General features: G+C 31.0%; 2 protein-coding genes across 5 annotated transcripts in view; both read left to right on the top strand.

Annotated features, from left to right (window-relative positions):
* Positions 1–4942, top strand: part of LOC143083808 (protein saal1-like) — a 29710-nt gene extending 24768 nt beyond the window's left edge. The window contains exons 10-12 of the mRNA XM_076260182.1: positions 2557–2724; positions 3355–3665; positions 4606–4942. Coding sequence (XP_076116297.1) covers positions 2557–2724; positions 3355–3665; positions 4606–4890 — 764 coding nt within the window. The 3' untranslated portion in view covers positions 4891–4942. The remainder of the gene's footprint in view (positions 1–2556; positions 2725–3354; positions 3666–4605) is intronic.
* An 8917-nt stretch (positions 4943–13859) lies between these two features.
* Positions 13860–24012, top strand: part of LOC143083802 (uncharacterized) — a 51432-nt gene continuing 41279 nt past the window's right edge. For 2 of the 4 annotated variants that reach the window (XM_076260168.1, XM_076260169.1), the window contains exons 1-2: positions 13862–14701; positions 16813–16834. In XM_076260168.1, the coding sequence (XP_076116283.1) occupies positions 14646–14701; positions 16813–16834 (78 nt within the window). In that variant the 5' untranslated portion in view covers positions 13862–14645. Of the gene's footprint in view, positions 14702–16812; positions 16835–24012 lie in introns of all 4 variants that reach the window. The other 2 variants (XM_076260167.1, XM_076260170.1) reach the window with 2 other exon arrangements.

Below are 24012 nucleotides of genomic sequence, written 5' to 3'. Positions count from 1 at the left end.
CGTCCGTCGTCGTCGTCCGTCGTCCGTCGTCGTCCGTCGTCGTCCGTCGTCGTCGTCGTTAACAATTTACATTTTGAACTTCTTCTAGAGAACCACTGAATGGAAACGAACCAAACATGGCATGAATGTTCCTTATGAGGTGCTGACCAAGTGTTGTTACTTTGTAGCCGATCCATCATCCAAGATGGCCGCCAGCGGGGGACTTAGTTTAACATAGGACCCTATGGGAAATGCATACAAATGACTTCTTTTAGAGAACCACTGAATGGAATGAAACCAAACATGGCATGAATGTTCCTTATGAGGTGCTGACCAAGTGCTGTTACTTTGTTGCCGATCCATCATCCAAGATGGCCGCCAGCAGGGGACTTAGTTTAACATAGGACCCTATGGGAAATGCATACAAATGACTTCTTTTAGAGAACCACTGAATGGAATAAAACCAAACATAGCATGAATGTTCCTTATGGGTTGCTGACCAAGTGTTGTTACTTTGTAGCCGATCCATCATCCAAGATGGCCGCCAGCGGGGGACTTAGTTTAACATAGGACCCTATGGGAAATGCAAACAAATGACTTCTTCTAGAGAACCACTAAATGGAATGAAACCAAACATAGCATGAATGTTCCTTATGGAGTGCTGACCAAGTGTTGTTACTTTGTAGCCGATCCATTATCCAAGATGGCCGCCAGCGGGGGACTTAGTTTAACATAGGACCCTATTGGAAATGCATACAAATGACTTCTTCTAGTGAACCACTGAATGGAATGAAACCAAACATGGCATGAATGTTCCTTATGTGGTGCTGACCAAGTGTTGTTACTTTGTAGCCGATCCATCATCCAAGATGGCCGCCAGTTGGGGACTAAGTTTAACATAGGACCCTATGGGAAATGCATACAAATGACTTCTTTTATAGAACCACTGAATGGAATGAAATCAAACATGGCATGAATGTTCCTAATGTGGTGCTGACCAAGTGTTGTTACTTTGTAGCCGATCCATTATCCAAGATGGACGCCAGTGGGGGACTTAGTTTAACATAGGACCCTATGGGAAATGCATACAAATGACTTCTTTTAGAGAACCACTGAAAGGAATGAAACCAAACATGGCATGAATGTTCCTTATGAGGTGCTGACCAAGTGTTGTTACTTTGTAGCCGATCCATCATCCAAGATGGCCGCCAGCGTGGGACTTAGTTTAACATAGGACCCTATGGAAAATGCATACAAATGACTTCTTTTAGAGAACCACTGAATGGAATGAAATCAAACATGGCATGAATGTTCCTAATGTGGTGCTGACCAAGTGTTGTTACTTTGTAGCCGATCCATTATCCAAGATGGCCGCCAGCGGGGCACTTAGTTTAACATAGGACCCTATGGGAAATGCATACAAATGACTTCTTTTAGAGAACCACTGAATGGAATAAAACCAAACATTGCATGAATGTTCCTTATGAGGTGCTGACCAAGTGTTGTTACTTTGTAGCCGATCCATTATCCAAGATGGCCGCCAGCAGGGGACTTAGTTTAACATAGGACCCTATGGGAAATGCATACAAATGACTTCTTTTAGAGAACCACTGAATGGAATAAAACCAAACATGACATGAATGTTCCTTATGAGGTGCTGACCAAGTGTTGTTACTTTGTAGCCGATCTGTCATCCAAGATGGCCGCCAGTGGGGGACTTTTGAATGAAATTAAACATGTTCCTTTCCTTATAAATGAGGTTGTGTTGTCACTTTTAGCCAAATTTTATATTTTTTTATATGATTTCAAAAACCCAAGTAGAATCAGGTGAGCGATACAGGCTCTTGAGAGCCTCTAGTTAATTATACAACCCTAACTTTATTGTCTGAAATTTTGTTTCACGTGTCCCAAAATCTGGGTCTAGTTAGTGCAATTTGTAAAAGTTTTTGGTGACCTTGAATGGTAATAAAAAATTTAGACTAGTGTGTTTCCAGACGATGACATGCAACCATAAACTTGGCAAAACATTGAATGACAGTTTCATATTCAAACAATCTTCAAAATGAACTGACAAAATGGAATTGAAAGAACAATAAATTTATTATACATATATGTAAAAATACACCAACACACAATGCAAGCAAACAGTGAGTGTGAAAAAATCCTGTACAACTGTACATGAAAGAATCAAAATAAAGATATACTAGTTATAATACACTTAGATAAAGTTCTTAGGTTACTTACAGTATACTGTATAGGGGGTTGATTTCACTGGGTGAACATTTTCGCTTATTTTGGCCGAATAAATAAAATAGCCAAAATTAATTCCACCAATTTAAAAGTGTACATGCAAAGGTATTGATTAAAATTTTGAATCAGCCAAAATAATAACTGCCAAAACATTTTGTATACCTTTTTCAATGAAATACTCCAAATTTTACACCCACCAAAATAAACCACTATGCAGTATATCAGCATGTCATACCACACATCATGCAATATGGTATGATTGAAGTTTTTATGTTGTTATGACTTTTATTATAATTTGCTTCTGAATAAATCTTTTTCTTTGAACAGTGTCCTGTGCTGATGCTGTAGAGAAGCCATTGGTTAAGTATCTTAATACAGTGTGTGATGATGAAATTGTGGGCATAGAGAATAAAGAATCTTGTATAGCGTCAGCACTCTCAGTATTAAATATTCTCTTCTCATCAAATGAAGAAACATCTAACAGACTCATAAAAGGTGTCCTTAAAGATACATCATTTAAATGAAATAATTGTACTGGTATTGATGGATAATGCTGTGAGCAGAAATCATTTTGAAAGAGTTCGTTTTATTAATCTTTGCTGTAAGCAATAATTAACAGGGTCCTCCACCATTTAATGCTCAACTCTGGCATAGATAATAAACTAATGTTCAGGTTAATCAAATTATATTCTTCAAAACACATCTACATGGAATGGTAACAATAAACCAAGAGAACAATCAAACGAATATATAATACAATCAATATATGGTATGATTAACCTTAAATTAAAAGAAGAATGTCAGACGAGTTGATATACAGCAATGAAAACAGAATTAACTTCAATTGTAGATTTGTTAGACTCATTTATATATATATATTTATGATTGGGCTTTCATTCCATTGACTCTTTAAGATAAAATTAAAATAGAAAGTTTATGTTTGCTAAACTTCCATTACAAATGTTTAATGGGTATTTAGGGCAAAAGGATACCAAAATTAGTTCAAGATGGTCTATAAATAGATTTCGTTGATGTAAAAAAATCCATTTAAGTTTTTATATTTAGATTATCTTAACATAGTTTTGAAAATGTTTGATAAAATTGTTTATTATTGCTCTGTTTTAGATGAGAAATTAATACGAGTGTTTGTAAAAATATTAGAACCATTGTATCCATGGCTACAAGACATTAAAAAGTCAACAACTGACCAGTCAGAAAAGAAACGTTTATTATGTGAGAACAGTGGAAATGTGGAAAAGACAGATTTGAAATGTAAAAACAATGATCATGCTTCTGATACTGACAAAGAATCTTCATTTAATAGTGAAATTAAAGAAGGATTAAAACAAAGAGATGACAAAGAATTTCAGCATTTAGAGATTTTATACCACATTGTTGAGGGATTTGTTTATGATTATATGTTCACTCTGCAGCTGGTAAGTTTACATTTTATGATTCTGTAGAACTCTAATTACCACATACAAAACAAATTGCACTTTAGTTGCTGACCTTCATCTTACGATCTTTTCGGTGGCCGAGTTGTCTAATTAGTTACTACTGTAATCACTAGCCAGTCAACACTGAGGTTGTAAGTTCGAACCACGCTCGTACTGGTGCACTTTACTCCAATCTTAATTGACTAGGATTGTCAGTTTTCCTATTGAAGTTCAGGGTTTTCTCCGGGCACTCTGGCTTCCTCCAACAATAAAAACTGGTCTCCAAGAAGTAGCCAAAAAGCGGTGCTTAAAAGTAGTGTTAAAACACCAAAAATCAATTTATTTGAAAAGGGTGCAATAGCCTATGATTTACAGCAAGTGGTATTCATCAATAACCGCTTTCTTACAAAAAAAAGATTTGGAGGAGAAGTCAATAAATCTAGATAACTGAAAACTACCATCCCTTACTTGACAACCAATATCATTATATACACAGCAGATCTACAAACATCATACAAAAATTGTCAATTATGGAAATCATAAAAAGGACAAAGTACATACAAAATATAAAGTTTTTATTGTCCATAATGACGCCCAATGATTTAAATTAAATTTTGTACAAGATATTACATATTGATAACATTAATTATTATAACAATTAAACAAATGTAATATTTCTGTACAGAACAATTAAATACAATGTAATTAAGTGAAGCATTCTGCTTGCCAAAATATAAACTTTCTTTGTATAAAACATTTTCAGCATCACTTACCAGTATGTTAAATACAAGATGTATATTGTTTCTGTTGCAGCAACAAGTTTAGCAGCTAAATTTTGATGCCACATATAAAAGGGGAGATAACTGAAATTATGAAAGGATGATAGATTTGTAGAGTTACCTCCCATTCAATAATAACATATTTTTATTACTTTATACAGATGATAGATAGTGACAGTGAAAATGAAAGTGAAGAAGAAACACAAAAGACAGATGTAACCAAGTTTTTGTCATATCTCAATGATTCTTGTAGTAGATGTCGAATTAACTATCTTGTTCTGACAATGAAGGAGTCCATTAATGAAGCATTTAACCCAACAGAACTTTTAACAGATTTAGCAGCTAAACATAAGAAAGAACGATTGGCGAGGATTACTGCTGATGCACTTGCAGGCAGAAACTTAGATAGATCAAACTCCAATACAGACAGTCAAAATAATACATAGTTATACTATTCCTACAAGAATCAAATTAATTAGTAATAAAGGTTAGAAAGAACACTAAAGAAATTTATTTTGGTAGTTCTAAGGTAGGTATGTAAAGTAAATGTTGCTATAGAAACCAGAAAACTTTTGACCAATGAAAAATTAGTTGATTTCTGACTAAACAAATGGAAAATAGGAAGGTTTTGTATCATCAAAATTAGTAGATGTGTTATCAATGCCACTGAGATAACTATCACCCAGAAACCTTGGAAGTAACATGTTGTACCAATCATGTGGTATCAATGCCACTGAGATAACTATCACCCAGAAACCTTGGAAGTAACATGTTGTACCAATCATGTGGTATCAATGCCACTGAGATAACTATCACCCAGAAACCTTGGAAGTAACATGTTGTACCAATCATGTGGTATCAATGCCACTGAGATAACTATAACCCAGAAACCTTGGAAGTAACATGTTGTACCAATCATGTGGTATCAATGCCACTGAGATAACTATAACCCAGAAACCTTGGAAGTAACATGTTGTACCAATCATGTGGTATCAATGCCACTGAGATAACTATCACCCAGAAACCTTGGAAGTAACATGTTGTACCAATCATGTGGTATCAATGCCACTGAGATAACTATCACCCAGAAACCTTGGAAGTAACATGTTGTACCAATCATGTGGTATCAATGCCACTGAGATAACTATAACCCAGAAACCTTGGAAGTAACATGTTGTACCAATCATGTGGTATCAATGCCACTGAGATAACTATCAACCAGAAACCTTGGAAGTAACATGTACCAATCATGTGGTATCAATGCCACTGAGATAACTATCACCCAGAAACCTTGGAAGTAACATGTTGTACCAATCATGTGGTATCAATGCCACTGAGATAACTATAACCCAGAAACCTTGGAAGTAACATGTTGTACCAATCATGTGGTATCAATGCCACTGAGATAACTATCACCCAGAAACCTTGGAAGTAACATGTTGTACCAATCATGTGGTATCAATGCCACTGAGATAACTATAACCCAGAAACCTTGGAAGTAACATGTTGTACCAATCATGTGGTATCAATGCCACTGAGATAACTATCACCCAGAAACCTTGGAAGTAACATGTTGTACCAATCATGTGGTATCAATGCCACTGATATAACTATCAACCAGAAACCTTGGAAGTAACATGTTGTACCAATCATGTGGTATCAATGCCACTGAGATAACTATCAACCAGAAACCTTGGAAGTAACATGTACCAATCATGTGGTATCAATGCCACTGAGATAACTATCACCCAGAAACCTTGGAAGTAACATGTTGTACCAATCATGTGGTATCAACGCCACTGATATAACTATCACCCAGAAACCTTGGAAGTAACATGTTGTACCAATCATGTGGTATCAATGCCACTGAGATAACTATAACCCAGAAACCTTGGAAGTAACATGTTGTACCAATCATGTGGTATCAATGCCACTGAGATAACTATCAACCAGAAACCTTGGAAGTAACATGTACCAATCATGTGGTATCAATGCCACTGAGATAACTATTACCCAGAAACCTTGGAAGTAACATGTTGTACCAATCATCAACAGGTCATCATTTTGCATATGCATGTAATATTTTGATGAATTTAATCAATCATAACTCAACCAATTGGTGGGGAATATTAAAGACTCACATTTAAAGTTAAATAGTTATTTTTGTTTTATTGACTTTCACATACAAGATCAGTTCTGAGATGCTGTCATGACATGTAATCACATAACCTGGTGTAATGATGCAGTTTAAAAAGTGTTGCGGTAAAAAAGGTCACTGACTTAAATTTTAGATTAGACATTTGATATTAAAAAGGAGATGTGGTATGATTGCCAATGAGAAAACTCTCCACAAGAGACCAAAATGACACAGAAATTAACAATTATAAGTCACTGTATGGCCTTCAACAATTAGCAAAGCCTATACCGCATAGTCAGCTATAAATGGCCCCGAAATGACAATGTACAGACATTTGAGTTCAGATCTTTAATTGTGAGTGACATACAACATGTACAATGACCAGGTGAACAGATGTTTTCAGTGGGATATTAAAAATGTTTATAAAAGTTGCATCACTGTTATACACTTGACACTTCACTGACCTGTAGTCCATTCAAACGAAGTTTTAACCTCAAACTAATTGCAACAGAAAAGGTTTTAGTTCTAATCTATAGCATTAAACCCTAAATATGCACAGAAAAAAAAGTCCCATAGAATCTAACTTGAGGAAAACTCAAAATCAGCATTTTTAATTTCCTATGGAAATAAACATTGGAAGGAGAGATAACTCTGCAAAAATAAGTCTTTTTTTGTTAGTTTTTGGTTGATTAACTTAAAATTTATGTAAAGTATGATACTTTGATGGGGTTATAAGTTCGTATTTGACTATATTATATAATCGTTTGCTCATGAAATGTACAGAACCGAAGTTTTATGGGTATTTTTCTTTTTTTATATACACTTTTCATGAAAGAAATTGCAAGTTTGTGGCTTTGTGACCATTTTGAAAAAATAATGTGAAAATTTGGTATTTTTTATATCTGTATATTGTATATTTTCAGCATCTACCATATTTAAAGAAACTTTAAACCACAAAAAGAAGAATAATTATTTTTATCAAATTTGAGATGCTTTACCTTGACATGTTGAAAAATTCAATAAATGGTCAACTAATGAATTACAAAACCTAGATTGTAGCTTGATAAAAATTTGAAAACACCTTTAGAGTTGTTTGTTATACTCTAAACACGGCTTAAATATCAAGAGTCAATACATTCTGTTGAATAGAAGTGGTAAAGTTATAATTTTGTATAAATTTTTATTGATATTTTTGCCTTTTTTGCAGAGTTATCTCCCTTTTCAGTCTTCCTCAAGTTTGATTTTATGGGACTTTTTTCTGTGTAAATTTGGGTTTTAATGCTATAGATTAAAACTTAAAAATCTTCTGTTGCAATTACTTTAAGGTTAGGGTCAAGATTGACTGGACTACTGTGATGGATTTTTACATTTGAGTTCATTTTCAGAGTAAGACACATAAAATCATTTAACTTTATTGCATTCAGGAGAAAAAGAACAAGAGATCCCTATTTTATTCTTTCCATGATTCATATAAAAGTTAACTTCTTTGGTGATACCATTTTGTCACACTGATGTTGAATTCTATATTGTTAAATGTTATATTTTACATCTAAGGTTTAAGTTAATTTAGGGAGCTGGGATGTCTGTATCGATCTATTTATATTTTAATCATCTACAGTAAGTCATCCTATGACCTAAGTAATCAGGATAGTGGTAGAACTTAAATACATGGATCACTTCAGTATACATATACATTGCTCAAACTTCTTTAATAATCATAAGAAAAAATAATTTGTCTGTCTGACCTGAGAAGGAGAATTGCTAGACTGGAGACTCTGAGTCTATTTTTTTTTATATTTATGTATTGGATAAAAAGTATAATATTGCAATCACTGTGAGATGGTGATGTATAGGTTCTATATGTTTGTCTTTCCCCGTCTTTCTGTTCATCAGTCTTTCTATTTTGAGCAGCTAGACAGTGAACATTTATAGGATCTGTCACCTACTTTGTGTTTGCTGACACAATCTGTTGAATGAACTTAAATAAAGTTCTACACACATTTCTCCAATATGAAATACCAAAGGACAGAATGATGTCATATTTGGTAAGCATATCAACAGTGATAGCTTTTATGTGTAATATGACTGGTTGTCAACACTTTGGAGTACGAGTGGTGGGGAATACCTTGTATGACAATGCTTGCATTCTTGTTTCATCTGTAAACAACCAAGACTGTATGATTATATGTCTGTCTGCTATGATTTAATAAACTATAAAATTGAGAATGGAAAAGGGGAATATGTCAAAGAGGAACCAACCTAACCAAAGAGCAGAAAACAGCCGAAGGCCACCAATAGGTCTTCAACACAGTAAGAAAATCATGCACACAGAGGTGGTCTTCAGCTGGCCCCTAATAAAAAAAATGTGTACTATTTATATGTTCCTTTTAATGTGAATGTAAACCAACTTATTGTTTAAGATAATTTTGCCCTAAGTCCTTTCAAAGGAATGTTACTTATTCACGACTATTTACATTCACGTTATTTTTCTACTCACAAAAGTCTTAAAAATAATCTGCAAAAATAAGTTGGTTTACAGTGATTAAATGACTCAAAACTCTGGCTTGATTACTTGAAGATCCAAGGTGAAATTTAAAACTGTAGTTACTAATTCCTTTAATTGGATTTGCATTTTTATATGGCTTATTGACCATAAATCCTAAAACAAATGGTCTTTAAACTTTTATGTTACAAATATATATTCATATGTCATAACTACAGATTAAAGTAATTGCAATATAATTTTATAGATTTGTAGTAAATCATAAGCTACATTAAAAATTGACAAAAATAAGTTGCAGGATGCCATTGATTTTCACAAATTAGAATTCTGAAATTAATCGCAATGCTATAAAATTTGACTAATGAGGTTATTTAAGGGGTTATCTTAAGGGAAAGTTGCAATTGATCTTATGACTTGATTAAGTTTAAAAACATGGCAAAATTTCCTTAGAGTCATCTGTGCTGGAAGACTTTTTTGCCAGTGAGTAGTCCCAAATTTTTGTTTTGAATTTTGGAATTTAATTGACATTGCATTTTAATGATTGGTACCTAGATATACTTCTTAGTGCAAATTATGAATAAATTGTAAGCTACATTTTTTATGCGATATTTTATTGAATATTGAATGTAACAGAATGTGCATATTACAGAGTACTTCGGTCTGTAAAAGATTGCACTAGGATTATTGTGTTAATCTTTAAAGATTATCTTTGATGGATTATATTAATCTACTAATCATACATCTGATATACTCCTAATGGTTCATAGTTATAATTGGTTTATAAGTCATTAATTGTGTTGTTTTTTTTTTATTTCCTCATGAAAATAATTAATGATTAATGGATGGAAAATGAAAAGGAATAAATATACCAGAAATATTTTAGATTTAAGAATATTTCTGTCTATAAAGAAATAACATCAAAAATGTGGTGCACACTGAATAAACAAAAAAACTTTTTAATTCAGTACACTGAAAACTTGGACAATTTATAGCTGTAATTCAAAAAACTAAAAAAGAGACACTTTGTCTATTTAGATAGCAAGTACCCTGTAAACACTAGTACAATACATTCAGAGCATTGAGAAAGGGAACAGCAATATTGCTGTAAAAGGGGCCGGAACACATATTGTATTTTAGTACACTGAAAAGAAAAACAGCACATTCCTGTAATTTGTTACATTGAAAACGAGACTTCAGCAGCCCATTGCTGTAATTCAGTATACTGAAAATGGCAAATACCTTTTCAGAATAAAAGAGAGGGGAAATGGATATTTCATTAGTCCAAATTTGAAAAGCAGCAATATTTCAATATTCCAAAAGTTATAGAAATAAAGCTACTGAAAAAGTAGTGTTCTGAAAAAATGATTTATGGTTTTCTTGTTTTTGGTATAAAAACTTTCTTTAATGTACAACAAAAGTATTACATATTTATTTTTGAGACTTGAGGTCAAATGATAGAATACTGAGGTCATTTGAATTGATTTTGTGTTATAAGTATGCCTTTACATGACAAGATACTTTATGTTGTTCTATTCAACTTCACACCTTTTTAAATCCTTTATAACCAAATCAAGAATAAACATTTTTAAATTGAATGTTCACTGATGAATTATTTGAATTAAATGCCGACCAAACGTTTTCCATTTTGAACGTGAACAATTGTATTCTCATTTATATTCGAACTTACATATATGTATGCATGGTACACTTTCATCCTTTTGAAATTTATTGAGTTATGTAAATTTACTTTTACATCTAGATTTTCGATCGATTACGCACTATGTCAATCACACAGAAAAGTCTTTTGAACATTTTACTGATGTCAGTTTTAAGTCTCACAGCAAACAATCAAGTCAAGATTGTCAATACATTTTTCAGATTGTATACATACAAATATATTTCTATGTACTAGTTTTATCAAATGAAAAGGTAATAATTGTGATGTTTGGATATTGCATAATGGTAATAGTACTTTAGGTTCCTCATATATATCTTAATATTATGTACAAAATGAGGTCCTGTTTCCAACAAAAGTAGTTTATATATTTTGGTTTTGTTTAAAATATTTTTGTTTAGAATATACCTTTTGTAAGTTAATGCTTATCTTTGTTTATTTATAAGGAGAAGTACATTTTATCAAACACCAATATATGTATATATTTATATATGTAAAAACAAGTGCAGTATGAGGGAAGAGACACAACAATTGTTTTTGTAAAATGACAAATATTGGTCTCGAAAATACACTGTTGTCATCAGATCTGTTAACCCTTTCCTCCATAATGACACTTTTTGACACCACCCCCTTTACTTTATAATGACTCCTTTCGACGCCTGTGTAGTCCCTCAGTTGAAACGTATTGCCTATGAAAAAACTTTATCAGACTTTAAAAAAATTTGTATCTAATATAAAAAGGATATACATGAGAATATCTGACTGGAATTTCATCAATGCATTAACACTTTAAACCTGATAAATTTTTTTTATTGAAAAAATCCTATGCAAATCAAGTATGTAAAAAAAAAAATTCCATGGAGAAAAGGGTTAACGCAATTGCAAGGGAAAGTGGCTTTTCCAACATATATAAAGGTTGAGAATTAACATGGATGTGGCCACTTTCATTTTCATTACCAGACCTACTACCTACTTCTTATATGCCTCTGAAGATGTTTGGGTTATAATTAGGGGAAATAGTAATCAGAAATGGGTTTGTAAAGTTATCTAGGTATTTTATTACAATATATACATTATGATTTTCACTTCTGTAAAATAATGTGAGTTATATTACTGATTTTTGAAAGATAAATACATCAAAGTTGAAAAATTTAAGTGTTGAATACATAAATTTGCCTTTTCTTATGAACTTAATAATTTTTTCAACTTAGACTTGTGGGCTAGATGAGTAAAGAGTAATGGTATACTGTCATAAAATGGTCTCATTTAAGTTGACAAAAGTCATCACAACTATTAATCCCTGATATTTCACAGTTTAAAGTTATAGGTTATCTAACATAACTTTCAATTCAGTTTTATTCTTTACAAACATCTAGATACCTAGGTCTTTGACACATTCCCCATTTCCATTTTCAATTTTAGATATAATCCACAAATTTAAATTCATTTCCATTCCAGCCTTATCTCATATTTTGAATTCAGCTATCAAACTTTTGATTTTGACCATTATTTAAGATATTTAGTCCTATTTATTTGATTTATGTAATTTGGACCAAATTATACATGGTCATTTAGGGTTAATGTTGTGTGACTGATTTATTTCAGTGTAATATTACATCAGTTTGTGATTTGTCCTTGAGGTAAAATTATCCAATGCTTTCTTTGGTGAAATTCTTGTATAATGTAAAGCTTCTTTATTATCCTAACATAAAAAAAGAAGATGTGGTATGATAGCCAATGAGACAACTCTCCACAAGAGACCAAATGACATAGAAATTAACAACTTTAGGTCACCGTACGGCTCATGATGAGTAATCTATTAAGTGTAATGAACTGTCTTTTGCTGAAAATCAAACAATATTTTTCAACTTTTTCTAATGATTTAAATTTTTGTTAAAGATTGTCAAGTTGGTTTAATGAAATTTATCCATAAACTGCCATATTTTCCCATTTTCATAGCAGTTTTTACCCCTACTTACACAGTTGAATAAACAGAAAAAAATACAGTGCGAGTGGAGCATCAGTGTACTATGAACACGTGATTGTTTAAACATCCAATGATGTATTCCCAACATCAGTCAGACCGCAGTATACATGCAAATGCCTGGTATACATGCAAATACATTGGCATTCCAAATATGAAAGATATCTCATGAATTATTTTTTAAGGTCAAGTTACAGTAAATGGGATATGTCAAAGATTTCAGTAAAATTTTGCATACAACTCTAGATGGATAAACTTCAACTGTAAATTGAAAAAAATGATGCATTTATCTCATATAGCATTTGAAATATTATTGATTTTATTCTTACAAAATGGGTGAATATTTGTATAGAAAGCACATAAAATCGGCCTGAAACCTTCTTAAATTTGTCTTCAAATTGTCAAATCTCTAATTCTACTCCATAGATTTTTCTTAAAAAAACTATATGTTGTTGATACATAAATTTCTGTTTTAATGATATAAAAAAATCAGTTGTAATTCAACAAGCTAAGGTTTCATGCAAAATTTTAGCATAAACTGCATTTACTGTTACTTGACCTTAAAAGAACCATTGACCAGAAAACACTTCTTATATAGAAGTATGATTGCCATTGAGACAGCTCTCCACAAGAGGCCAAAATGACATAGAAACTATCAACTATAGGTCATTGTATGGCCTTCAACAATAAGCAATATCAAAAATGCATATTTAGATATAAGAGGCCCAGAAATGACTAAGTAAAACAAATCAAATGAATAAAAAAGGGGCCTGATTAATGTACAAAACAATGAAAGAAAAGGACAAGGAAGAAGAAATGAGGACAGCAGAAAGGAGACACAGACCAGGAGAAGATGGATAGAGGTGAAAAGGTCATTTATAATATCACACACTTCACTGGATATATTTTTCTTGAATAGATATTCATAAACAAAAAAATTAATATAAATTGTTTTAAACAACAACAGTTTATTTGTTTATTGTTAAATAGAAATACTTTCTTATCTATACAAAATATTCAATCAAAGTTTTTACTGTATTGGTGTCCGTTCTTTAATAGATATATAAATATTGTCAACATTTCATATCGGAATGGACTCACTGGTCACAAAGAATACATTTAAATAATTTATATATCAAAGCTATAACCGTGATAAACATATTAATACAATGGGAAATAAAATGATACATTTTATTAGTATTATAAATATTGATCTGCTGGATTTAATAACGTGGGTTACTTGCAACTAAGTTTTGTCAAACCACTTTGAGTAAGAGTTGAAATCAAATCTGAAATGGAATAATGTGCATGAAAGGTGATCTATGGGTAGACGATAAGAAACGATTGTTCATTTCACTTGTACAACCATATGCAAATAATGGATTAAGATTAAACGACCGTAAGTGCTGAATTTAAATCCCAGTGTATGAACAGGGAAAGACGTGATATGAACGCTATACTTTCTCTTATAACTCAGTAAAGAATTGTTTAACATTATGTGATAGTTACATGAGTGTAAAGTTATTCACCATCCATAAACATGGAAAGAAGGATCAGGAAAATATCATTTCCATTCAGACTTGGATTTAATACTTTTTTGGTATTTTTGTGCCAAGGAAACTAATGTTGGGATTTTTTCAATAAATTATTCATATTTCAATTGTATATTTTATTTCTATCAATATATACTTTGAAGGTAGATGAAACCTTAATAAAAAGATTCATGAATGAATGAAAGAAAACATGCTTAAATTGGAATTTGAAGCGGATAAAATGATGAATATGATCTTCAAATTATATAGATGGAAAATTTGTGAAAATTGTGTGAAGTTCAAACAAATTGTGGATTAAATCGATTCTATCAATTGAGGAAACAAAATTGTCAGAGTATTTTTGGAAATAATGTTCCACATAGATTGTCCACGTTTCCGTGGATTCATGTCATGGGATGAATTAGGGTAAGTCTATTACTTTATACCTAGTTTTGTTTATGTCAGTCAAGAATATTGCAGTCATCATTTTTCAAAATTTAATAATAATAAAAACATGAATAAAAGGAGTTGTTGTTAATAAAAAGGCTGTTTTCAAGACAGTTGAGTTTTGTTAGTAGACTATTTTAAAGTTTCCAGCATAGTAACTACTGATAGTATTGAACTAAATTGATTTCTTCTGAAATGTACACAATGTTAATTCACTTCTAGTTGTAATGTTTGTTACAGAAATTGATTACTAATAAAAATATTAACAAACTTAAGTGTGTAATAAACCAGAAACTTTATAGTGCTATAAATAATGGTCATATTTCGAATCTTTTGAAGTTTTTCAATTTGCCTAGGAAATAGCTTGAAGCTTAATATGGATTTTTATATCAGTTTTCCTGTAATTATTGTTTTTGAAGCTGGTCACAAAATTTGTGTAAAGAAGTATTATTGGTTTATTTTATTTTTTTGCTTCTGACAGATTAAGTGGCTGTTATCTTTTTAATCACTCTTTATTGAGCAAAAATACTGATAAAAAAACTATAAACTCAGCAAATCAGGCGTTGACTTTCATAAACTTCAAATAAGAAGATGTTGTATGATTGCCAATGAGGCAACTCTCCACCAGAGACCAAATGGGGGTTTTAATCAAAAGAAATAGTAATAGTTTTCTTTTATATAATGTTTGTCCCTTATCAAAACATTATTTTATAGTTGTGGACTAGAGATTTACTGTTTAGTCATATTGAAAACTGCTTTACTGTTCCACCCATGAAACTTAAAATGTGTAACATCAAGGACTTATTTTGGGAGATTTAGTCTAGTTTGTTATGATATATTACATTTTATTATACCATTATTATACCTACAAGAATAGGAGCTAAACAAACTTCAATGATTGTCCAAAGATATGCTGTAAAAAAAATAAAAAGTTAAATATAAGGAATAAATCTGTAATTAAATGTTTAGGGAAGATAAGTTAGCATCTTATAAGTAGCATGTTATAAATATGTGTAAGATGTCTTTCAGATATTTTACTTGATTTTAAAAAATTCAAATGAAACTTGTGAAGCACTGTATGTTTATTATTTGTAATTTTTGATACAGCTTCCTTATAAAGGACTCAATGGACTTTAAATAACAAAATATTGATTATACTTTGACATGCCGTAACATTGTTGTTTAACTATTAATATTATTATGAAAAGTATAATGATGTAATTATACTCTTATAATGTGATGAAATGTAAGCCCTTCTATCCACTTTCCTTTACTAAATGCATAATCATGTAAATTTCATGTAAATTGATCTACCAAGATTTAAAAATTCAATAAAATATTCAATGAAATTTTATCACTAGGTGAAATGCACCTGTTTTAGCCTAAGTAAAATATTTATGGTCTTGTAAACTCTGTTGGCCAAACACCAACATTTTGTACTTTTACTTTCAGTATTATTACTGGGGGGACAAATATTGTTGACATTTACAAATAAATGCAATATAAGCAAAGGACAGTACACTAAAAATATTTAAGTTAAATAGAAAGTCTGTCAAACAAAATGCAAACATATACATTGCATACATTAGTATAAAAAGTCAAGTATGATAATAATGTTTAATACAACTTGATAAAATGTGATGAAAAAAAATAAACATGATGACATGATCAGTTTTTAATATTATTGATATAGCTAGGTTGATTTCAATAAATGATCTGTTATTTTGTATTTGAAAGAATTAACATTTGTAATATTTCTTAACGGTATTGGCAAATTATTCCACAAGAATGGTCCAAAATACATAAAAGATTTTTTGAAATGATGTCATATTATTAGCCGAAACAAGAAAATTTGACATATACAATGAAAAAACAAAAAATGATGAGAAAAAGTATAAAACAGATTCAGAATTAGAAATATTATTATATATACTTCATTGATATATATTTTATATATGTTTGATATATTTTATATATGTTTGGTATATTTTATATAGGTTTGGTATATTTTATATATGTTTGATATATTTTTCATTGATATATTTTATATATGTTTGATATATTTTATATATGTTTGGTATATTTTTCAGATGTCTTGCAAGAGCTGTTGGGGTAAGTTTGATATATACTTTATAAGTAACATGTCTGAAGGAATAACGAGGAAATGTCAGTATGCACAGCTTGGTGTAATGTCTTGTTCTTTTAGAATCTTTTACCTTACAAGAGGTTATTAGTGATAGATGTGGTCATTGTTTTTGCTTGCTTATAAGATTGCATTATGCTGTGGTCAATGACTAATAAAGCCAGTTACAATCCCTTGATAGGTATTGGTCATATACCTATTTCAGTCTCTGTTTTACCTGTTAAATAACTATCACTGCATGTTTCAAAAGATAACACAATAAATAAGACATGTAGTAGGCATGGAAATGACACACATTGACTGAATTTACCAGAATCACAGGAAAATAGAGTTAAATTTTTCAGAATGATGAGAAAGAATCATGATTAAGTCATTTGAAATCTGTAGAGTTATTGAGGATGAATTTTGTGTTATAGAAGGGAATATATGATATTTTGAAAATTTCTGGGTCTTTAGTCTGAAGCGATTAGAGTAAGATTAATTCGGATATTCCATCAGCAGTACAATAAGACTGAATGTGTCTGAATGTATGCCTTATCTCTGGCTGAGTCAAACTAGAGAATGACTTAAACTTTCTAATGACCTGCTGGACTAAAAAACAATATGTTTAAATGTTATCCTTATAGAATGAGTTATAGTCATAAAGAAGACTGTGCTGCTCATAATTATTGTGGGGTTATCAAATAATTTGTCTGACACAACCATCAAAGTTGCCTTAGTCACTGTTCCTGAAGCTACATGAGCATCATATTTATCTATAGCAGGTATGCATTTTTTCACATTTGTTTATCTGGAATAAACAACCCGTTTTTCCAAGAAAAAATAATAGTTATGCTAACATTTTGACAGCCTCTTGTAAAAGTTAGCTTCCTGTTTAGGCCATTGCATGTCTTTGTGTGACAGTGTCTGTACAGTAACTTCAAATAGTTGCTTTCCTTGAAAAAGGAGATGTGATATGATTAGCACTATGAATTAACTACCAAATTTTAAATGAAGTGTATATAAACAATTATAGGCAAACAAACTGCCTTCAACACTGAGTAAAAACATTATCATTTTGTCATCTATAAAAGGCCCTAACAGGAAAATGTGAATTCATCTGAAAAACTAACAGCCCAATACATGTATATAAAAAACAATTAATGAAAAACATAATATGACAGCTGACATGAACCAACAACAACCACTGAGTTATATGCTCCTGACTTTGGACATTCACAAAAAGAATGTGGTATGGTTAAGCATGTTTGTGAGTGCTCAACCTCTTCTTAGTTAGGACAGTGGTTTAACAGCACAACATAAGATATCATATTGTAAAAATTAGTTGCAATTAGCACCACATAAGAGCACTCACAGTTACTGAAAATTAGTTCAAAGCCAATTACAAATAATGAATAAATCATGTTCTACCTGAGATTGTCCTTTTTAGTGTTGTTCTGCAGTTGACCATGTTATTAGCAATTAAATGTTTTTTTATTTTCACAATATATAAGATTTAACCTAGGACTAACACATAAATATATCTATTTGTCCCAGGTTCAAGTAAAGATTAAATTTCTTTATTTCTCAGTCAAATTATGTAATGTAGAACATTTCACTGTCTAACGTTGCAATTACATCAATTATTATATACACCCTCTCTGGGTGCTTGATTATGTGTCACTGTGTTTATGACCCATTGGTGGATTTTGGCTGTTTTCTGACTTTTGGTTGGGTTGTTGTCTCTTTGACTCATTCCCCATTGCCAGACCCATTGGTGGTTTTCGGCTGTTTTCAGCCTTTTATTGGGTTGTCGTCTCTTTGACTCATTCCCCATTTTTAGACCCATTGGTGGTTTTTGGCTGTTTTCAGCCATTTGGTTGGGTTGATTCTTTGACACATTCCCATTCTCATTCTCAATTTTGTACAAGGTTTTGTTGTGCTATAATTACCGATGTCAAATAAATTGTAATAATTTAGAATTCCCTATCAATTTGTATTAGACAGATTTATATACACAAGTAATTGATTGATATTTGATCTTGACACTGATATACAATAATAATGTTTGTGTATTAGCAAGATTAATCTCTGTTTGATCTCTTAATCAGATAAATATATTGTATCTAACTCAAATTAAATATTTGAATTTCAGATTAAAGATTTTATCACATAAAAAGATTTAAAATGTGATAACTTTGATTTATATGGTTGGTCAGTGCGAAGAGACTATCCAAAGAATACACTTGAAAATAACGTAACATTTTGATTTTTTTTTTTAAATAAGGAGATGTGGTATGATTTCCAATGAGGCATGTTACTATTCAACAAAGACCATAGAACACAATTGTAAACAACTACAGGTCTGCATATGACCTTCAACAACTACAGGTCTGCATATGACCTTCAACAACTACAGGTCTACATATGACCTTCAACAACTACAGGTCTACATATGACCTTCAACAATAACCAAAAACCATACTCTTTAGTAAGCTAAAAACATGCCCCAGGATAACTAAATGTGGAAAAGTTCAATTTGAAATTAAAAATCTTTTTTTGTTTGTTATAATTTATTGAACCATTATTAAAATATTGAAAATGCTGGTGGAATTCAAATCAGAAAACATTCCAGTTTTGATACAATTTATACAACGGCAATATTTTTTTAATTTAAGGACATGTGGATTTGACTGTTTTAACATAGATAAAAATATTTATTTTCTCCAATAAAAGTTGTCTTTTGTTATACTTAAAGTACTGAATGAATGAACATATTTGAATTGTTTAAATATTTGTGTAGCAGACTTGATCTTGTAACAATATGGTCTAGTTAATTTCAATAAATACTTTTGTTATATCACTGAATACAATGTTTCAAATTATGATAACCAATAACTTATTAACCATTGAGGTATAAAACCAAGATTTTATATGTACTGATTTATGATAAATATCTGACAACAAGTTATTCTGGTTCTGAAAAAAGACAACTCTTCAAAATGCAATAAATGCTGAAAAGTATTAATAAAATTACAATGTCATATTTTTTGTTAAGAGATATATGATTTTTAGTTGTAGATGAGAAAAAAATACAAGTAGGAAATGAAGAGTCTATTGTAGCTATTTCTTAGGTTCAGAAATATATAGTTGTCAGATCTGCATAGTTACTCTACAGGAGCACCCCCAGTTTTTGGTGTGGTTCATGTTGCTTGATCCTTAGTTGTCTATGTTGTGTTTTGTGCATAGTTGTCTATGTTGTGTTTTGTGCATAGTTGTCTATGTTGTGTTTTGTGCATAGTTGTCTTTTGAGTTTTATTCCATGGTATTTTCAGTTTATTTTTTACTTATGAGTTTAATTGTCCATTTAGTATCTTTCACCACTGTGGTAACAGAATTTATAAAATAATTCATTTTAGAATTCTTAAGTAATTTTTGCTCGAATATTCAAATTGTTTGCATAATATCAACAATGATTTTGATTGACTTCTGATACCTATCATGATATTCCATGGATTATTTGATGCAATTTGAAAAAGGGTTAAAACTAAAAGAAATATAAATTTAGCCTTTCAGATATATTGTGAAAATATTTTGTACTTTCTGAAAAATATTCATAAAATAAACAGCCAGTGATGATTTATATCATTATGGAAGTTTAATGTGAAAAAAAAGCATTTGTATATCATGAACATTTTAATTCTCCATTTCATATACATTTTGCTTGTAATGTAAAATAATCCTAAAAGGTTTAAAAGTAAATTAAATAATGGAGAGGCATTCATTATTAATTTATAATTATTATAGAAATCATTATAATGTGGGTGTTTAAAAGTTTATTATTTTCACACCAATATTTATAATTATAGATGGGGTTTATGGTCTATAACTAGGAATAAGGACTAGTATTTAATAAAACATTGTATGACAAAGCATATTCTAACCAGTGATAACAGTTTAAAATCTACATGAGAAAGCCTATTCCTTAGTAAACAGAATTTCAATTCTATATATCACTGCTCTGAAATTTCTCTACATAGGCAAGTCACAAGGAGAGTGGTGGTGTACTTGTTAGCGCATCGGACTACAAACACAAAGGTTCCTGGTTCAATCCCTGTTCCGGGAAGAAAATTTCAGGGAACAAATTTTCAGCTCTCCCTTGACACCATTTGCGAGTATGGTCTTGATAAACAATGATAGTCGGTCAGAAGGGGACGATAAATAGCTGACCCCTGTTAAATTTCTTGCACGTAAAAGACACCTTTGTAGATTTAAAAAAATACCACTACAAGGCACTCGCACCTGCAAAGTGGAAAGGGATTAATATAAATTGCAATAACTAATGTTTCCCAATCCACTATAAATAAATACATAGGCTATTGTTGTATTATGAGAGACAGCAACTACATGCAACACAATTGTGAATTTGGGGAATGGCTGTATATCATGTTGTTTTTAGTTCATTGTTTTGTACCTAAACCAGGCTTTTAGTTTTCTTGTTTGAATTGTTTTACATTTGTCACCTCTTTTAAGCCTTTTATTGCTTAGTGTGTGGTATGGGTTTTGTTTGTTGTTGAAGGATGTAGTTTGGTCTCTGATGGATAGTTGTCTCATTGGCAATCGTACCACATCTTATAGTTTTATTAGACGTGACCAGATTTAGCTGATTGCAATAAGATATTGAAAAGCGTGTTTCAAAGTTGAAGACCTAATGTCATTCTCTTTTGTTAGAGTTGTTTGGTTGCTGTGCCATTGACATATTTCACCTTTTATTGAAATTCTGTTTGGGTTTTCATATTTTTGCAGGAGCTTTGCCTCAATGTCAGAGAACCTTAAGTTACAAACTATAGTACATGTTATGTAAAATCACTTCATGCATCACTGTGAAGGCATGCTAGATTTAAACAATATTTGTAATATATTTGACTATTTTTGTTGTTATCATTCCAATCAATCTTATTAGTTATAAGTAATTTCAAATGTAATGATTTCGGTTTGTTAAAGTATTGAATTGAGTATATGATTGCAGTAATTATAGTTTTAATTAGTTTGCTCATTTTAACTTATAGGTCAAACTGCCAACACAAATTTATTTGCGAGATTTAATCATTACATAATGAATTGTCTTTTTGTTCCATAAATTAATCTGCCTTGATGGTGGTCAAATTTACCCCAATAAGGCAACAACTCGGAATGTTTGATGGTCGATAGATGAAAAAGTATCTCGACTTTTTTTTGTTCATACATAATAAAGTTTACATATGGTTTACACAAAGAATTAGTAATTTCCATAATTTTAAAGGTTTTAAAAAGGTTATAAAATATAAAGTCATGATTACTTTATTTGACAGTCATTTAAAAGTTAAAATGGTATTATGATACTCATAAAGCTTATAAAATTTCTTCAGAAAGTGAAGCACCCTTCAAAACTAGAACAGATATTGTTTACATAGTCAAAATGATTGACCTTTCCATGATATGCCAGGGTCTAAAACAAATATTTATCATTACACTGTAGAAATAGTTCTGAGACCAAAAACCTGATATTGCATTTTCGTCACAAAATTTATAGATCCTTTTGAAAATTAAATCATAAAATGAAATTTCAGCTAAATTAAAGACTTGAAGAAATGCTGACTGCTGCAAAGCTTTCCATTTGTAAATTACTTTCTAGTTTTTACTTCATGATAGGAAAAAAGAAAGTCATTGAATTTTCTGTGACATTATCTGTGTATTGTATATAAATTTAGAAAAAAATGACCAATGCTAGCTATATATATAATACTCTGAAAATCCAGTGAAATATTAAAATGACCAATGCTAGCTATATATATAATACTCTAAAAATCCATTGAAATATTTGATTTGGACACAAAGGAATAAGAAAATAGATTTTGTGTTAGCTAAGTTGTAATGCACCAAAACAAAAGGAAATAATATGGATAGAATGTTCTTGTTACTTTATAACTCAGCAATTTTTATTTTATTGGTAAATGATAAATAAGATTGTATATAGGGTTACAATATAACAACAATTCTTCTTCAAAGAAAAAGAAAATATGAAAATTTATCAATTTGATATCTTGACATATGAAATTGAATTGATGAATTGAGATATTAGAAAGTATTATATTTAGCCTGGATTTATCAGAAATATAATGTATCGGTTAATACTAGTTTAACATAACAACTTTCCTTATCAAACGGCATGAAAGACAAATTTAAATCTCTCTGTATTTGTATAAAATATACATATCTAAACAGCCGAGTAACAGAGCAAGATTTAGTTCTGTGTTTTGAGGGGAATGTATTAAACAAATATCTTTGTATAGAAATGTGGTAACTGTTTATGTAATTTGTTTGGATTTGTCTTAGTGATAAATAGATTTTTAATTTATGTGTTCATCAATTTATCTTGTAAATGACTCAATAAAATTCACATTTCATTCATCCACTGTGAGATGACTTTGTAATCTGGATTTAAAGTTTGTCAGGTATAAGTTCTTAGCCATTATATTGAGATGTATAAAGTCTGACAGTATAACAGAATTTTGATCTCTGTTCTGGTCATTCTGGAGCAAATATTATGTATTACTGTTACATCCATGATGGTTTAAGAGATTAGATAGAGTTTAATGTTGCAAACTGTCATTGTGATATTAGGCCACATTTAATATGGCCCATATTACCCCAGTTTTAGTGAAACTCTTGGTCTTAGATTTCAATAATACTCAGTGGCCTATTGTCTAAGTAGTTACTACTGTAATCAATAGCCAGTTAACACTGAGGTTGTGAGTTCGAACCCCGCTCATGTGGGTGCACTCATCTCCAATCTTAATTGACTAGGATTGTCAGTTTTCTTTTCGAAGGTCACTTATCGGGCATATTTTTAATTTTGGCCTTACGGAAAAGAAGGGACAATGTGTATCAATATTTCAAGACACAATTGATTGCTCTTGTCCAGATTCAAACAAAGAATCATAACTGTTATTGTTGCCCTTCATAGTGAAGTCGTAGTGAGACACACAGCAAATGTTCACACCATTTTACAGTTTAATAGTGTCCATATTACTCCAGTTTTCATGAAACTCTAGGCCTAAGATTTCAATAATACTTCATCTTTGTAGTATAATCTCCCTATTTCATTATTCAGACTCATACATTTGCT

This window comes from Mytilus galloprovincialis, chromosome 7 (assembly GCF_965363235.1).
Source record: "Mytilus galloprovincialis chromosome 7, xbMytGall1.hap1.1, whole genome shotgun sequence".
Lineage (NCBI taxonomy): Eukaryota > Metazoa > Mollusca > Bivalvia > Mytilida > Mytilidae > Mytilus > Mytilus galloprovincialis.
This window is presented reverse-complemented; position numbering and strand designations above follow the sequence as displayed.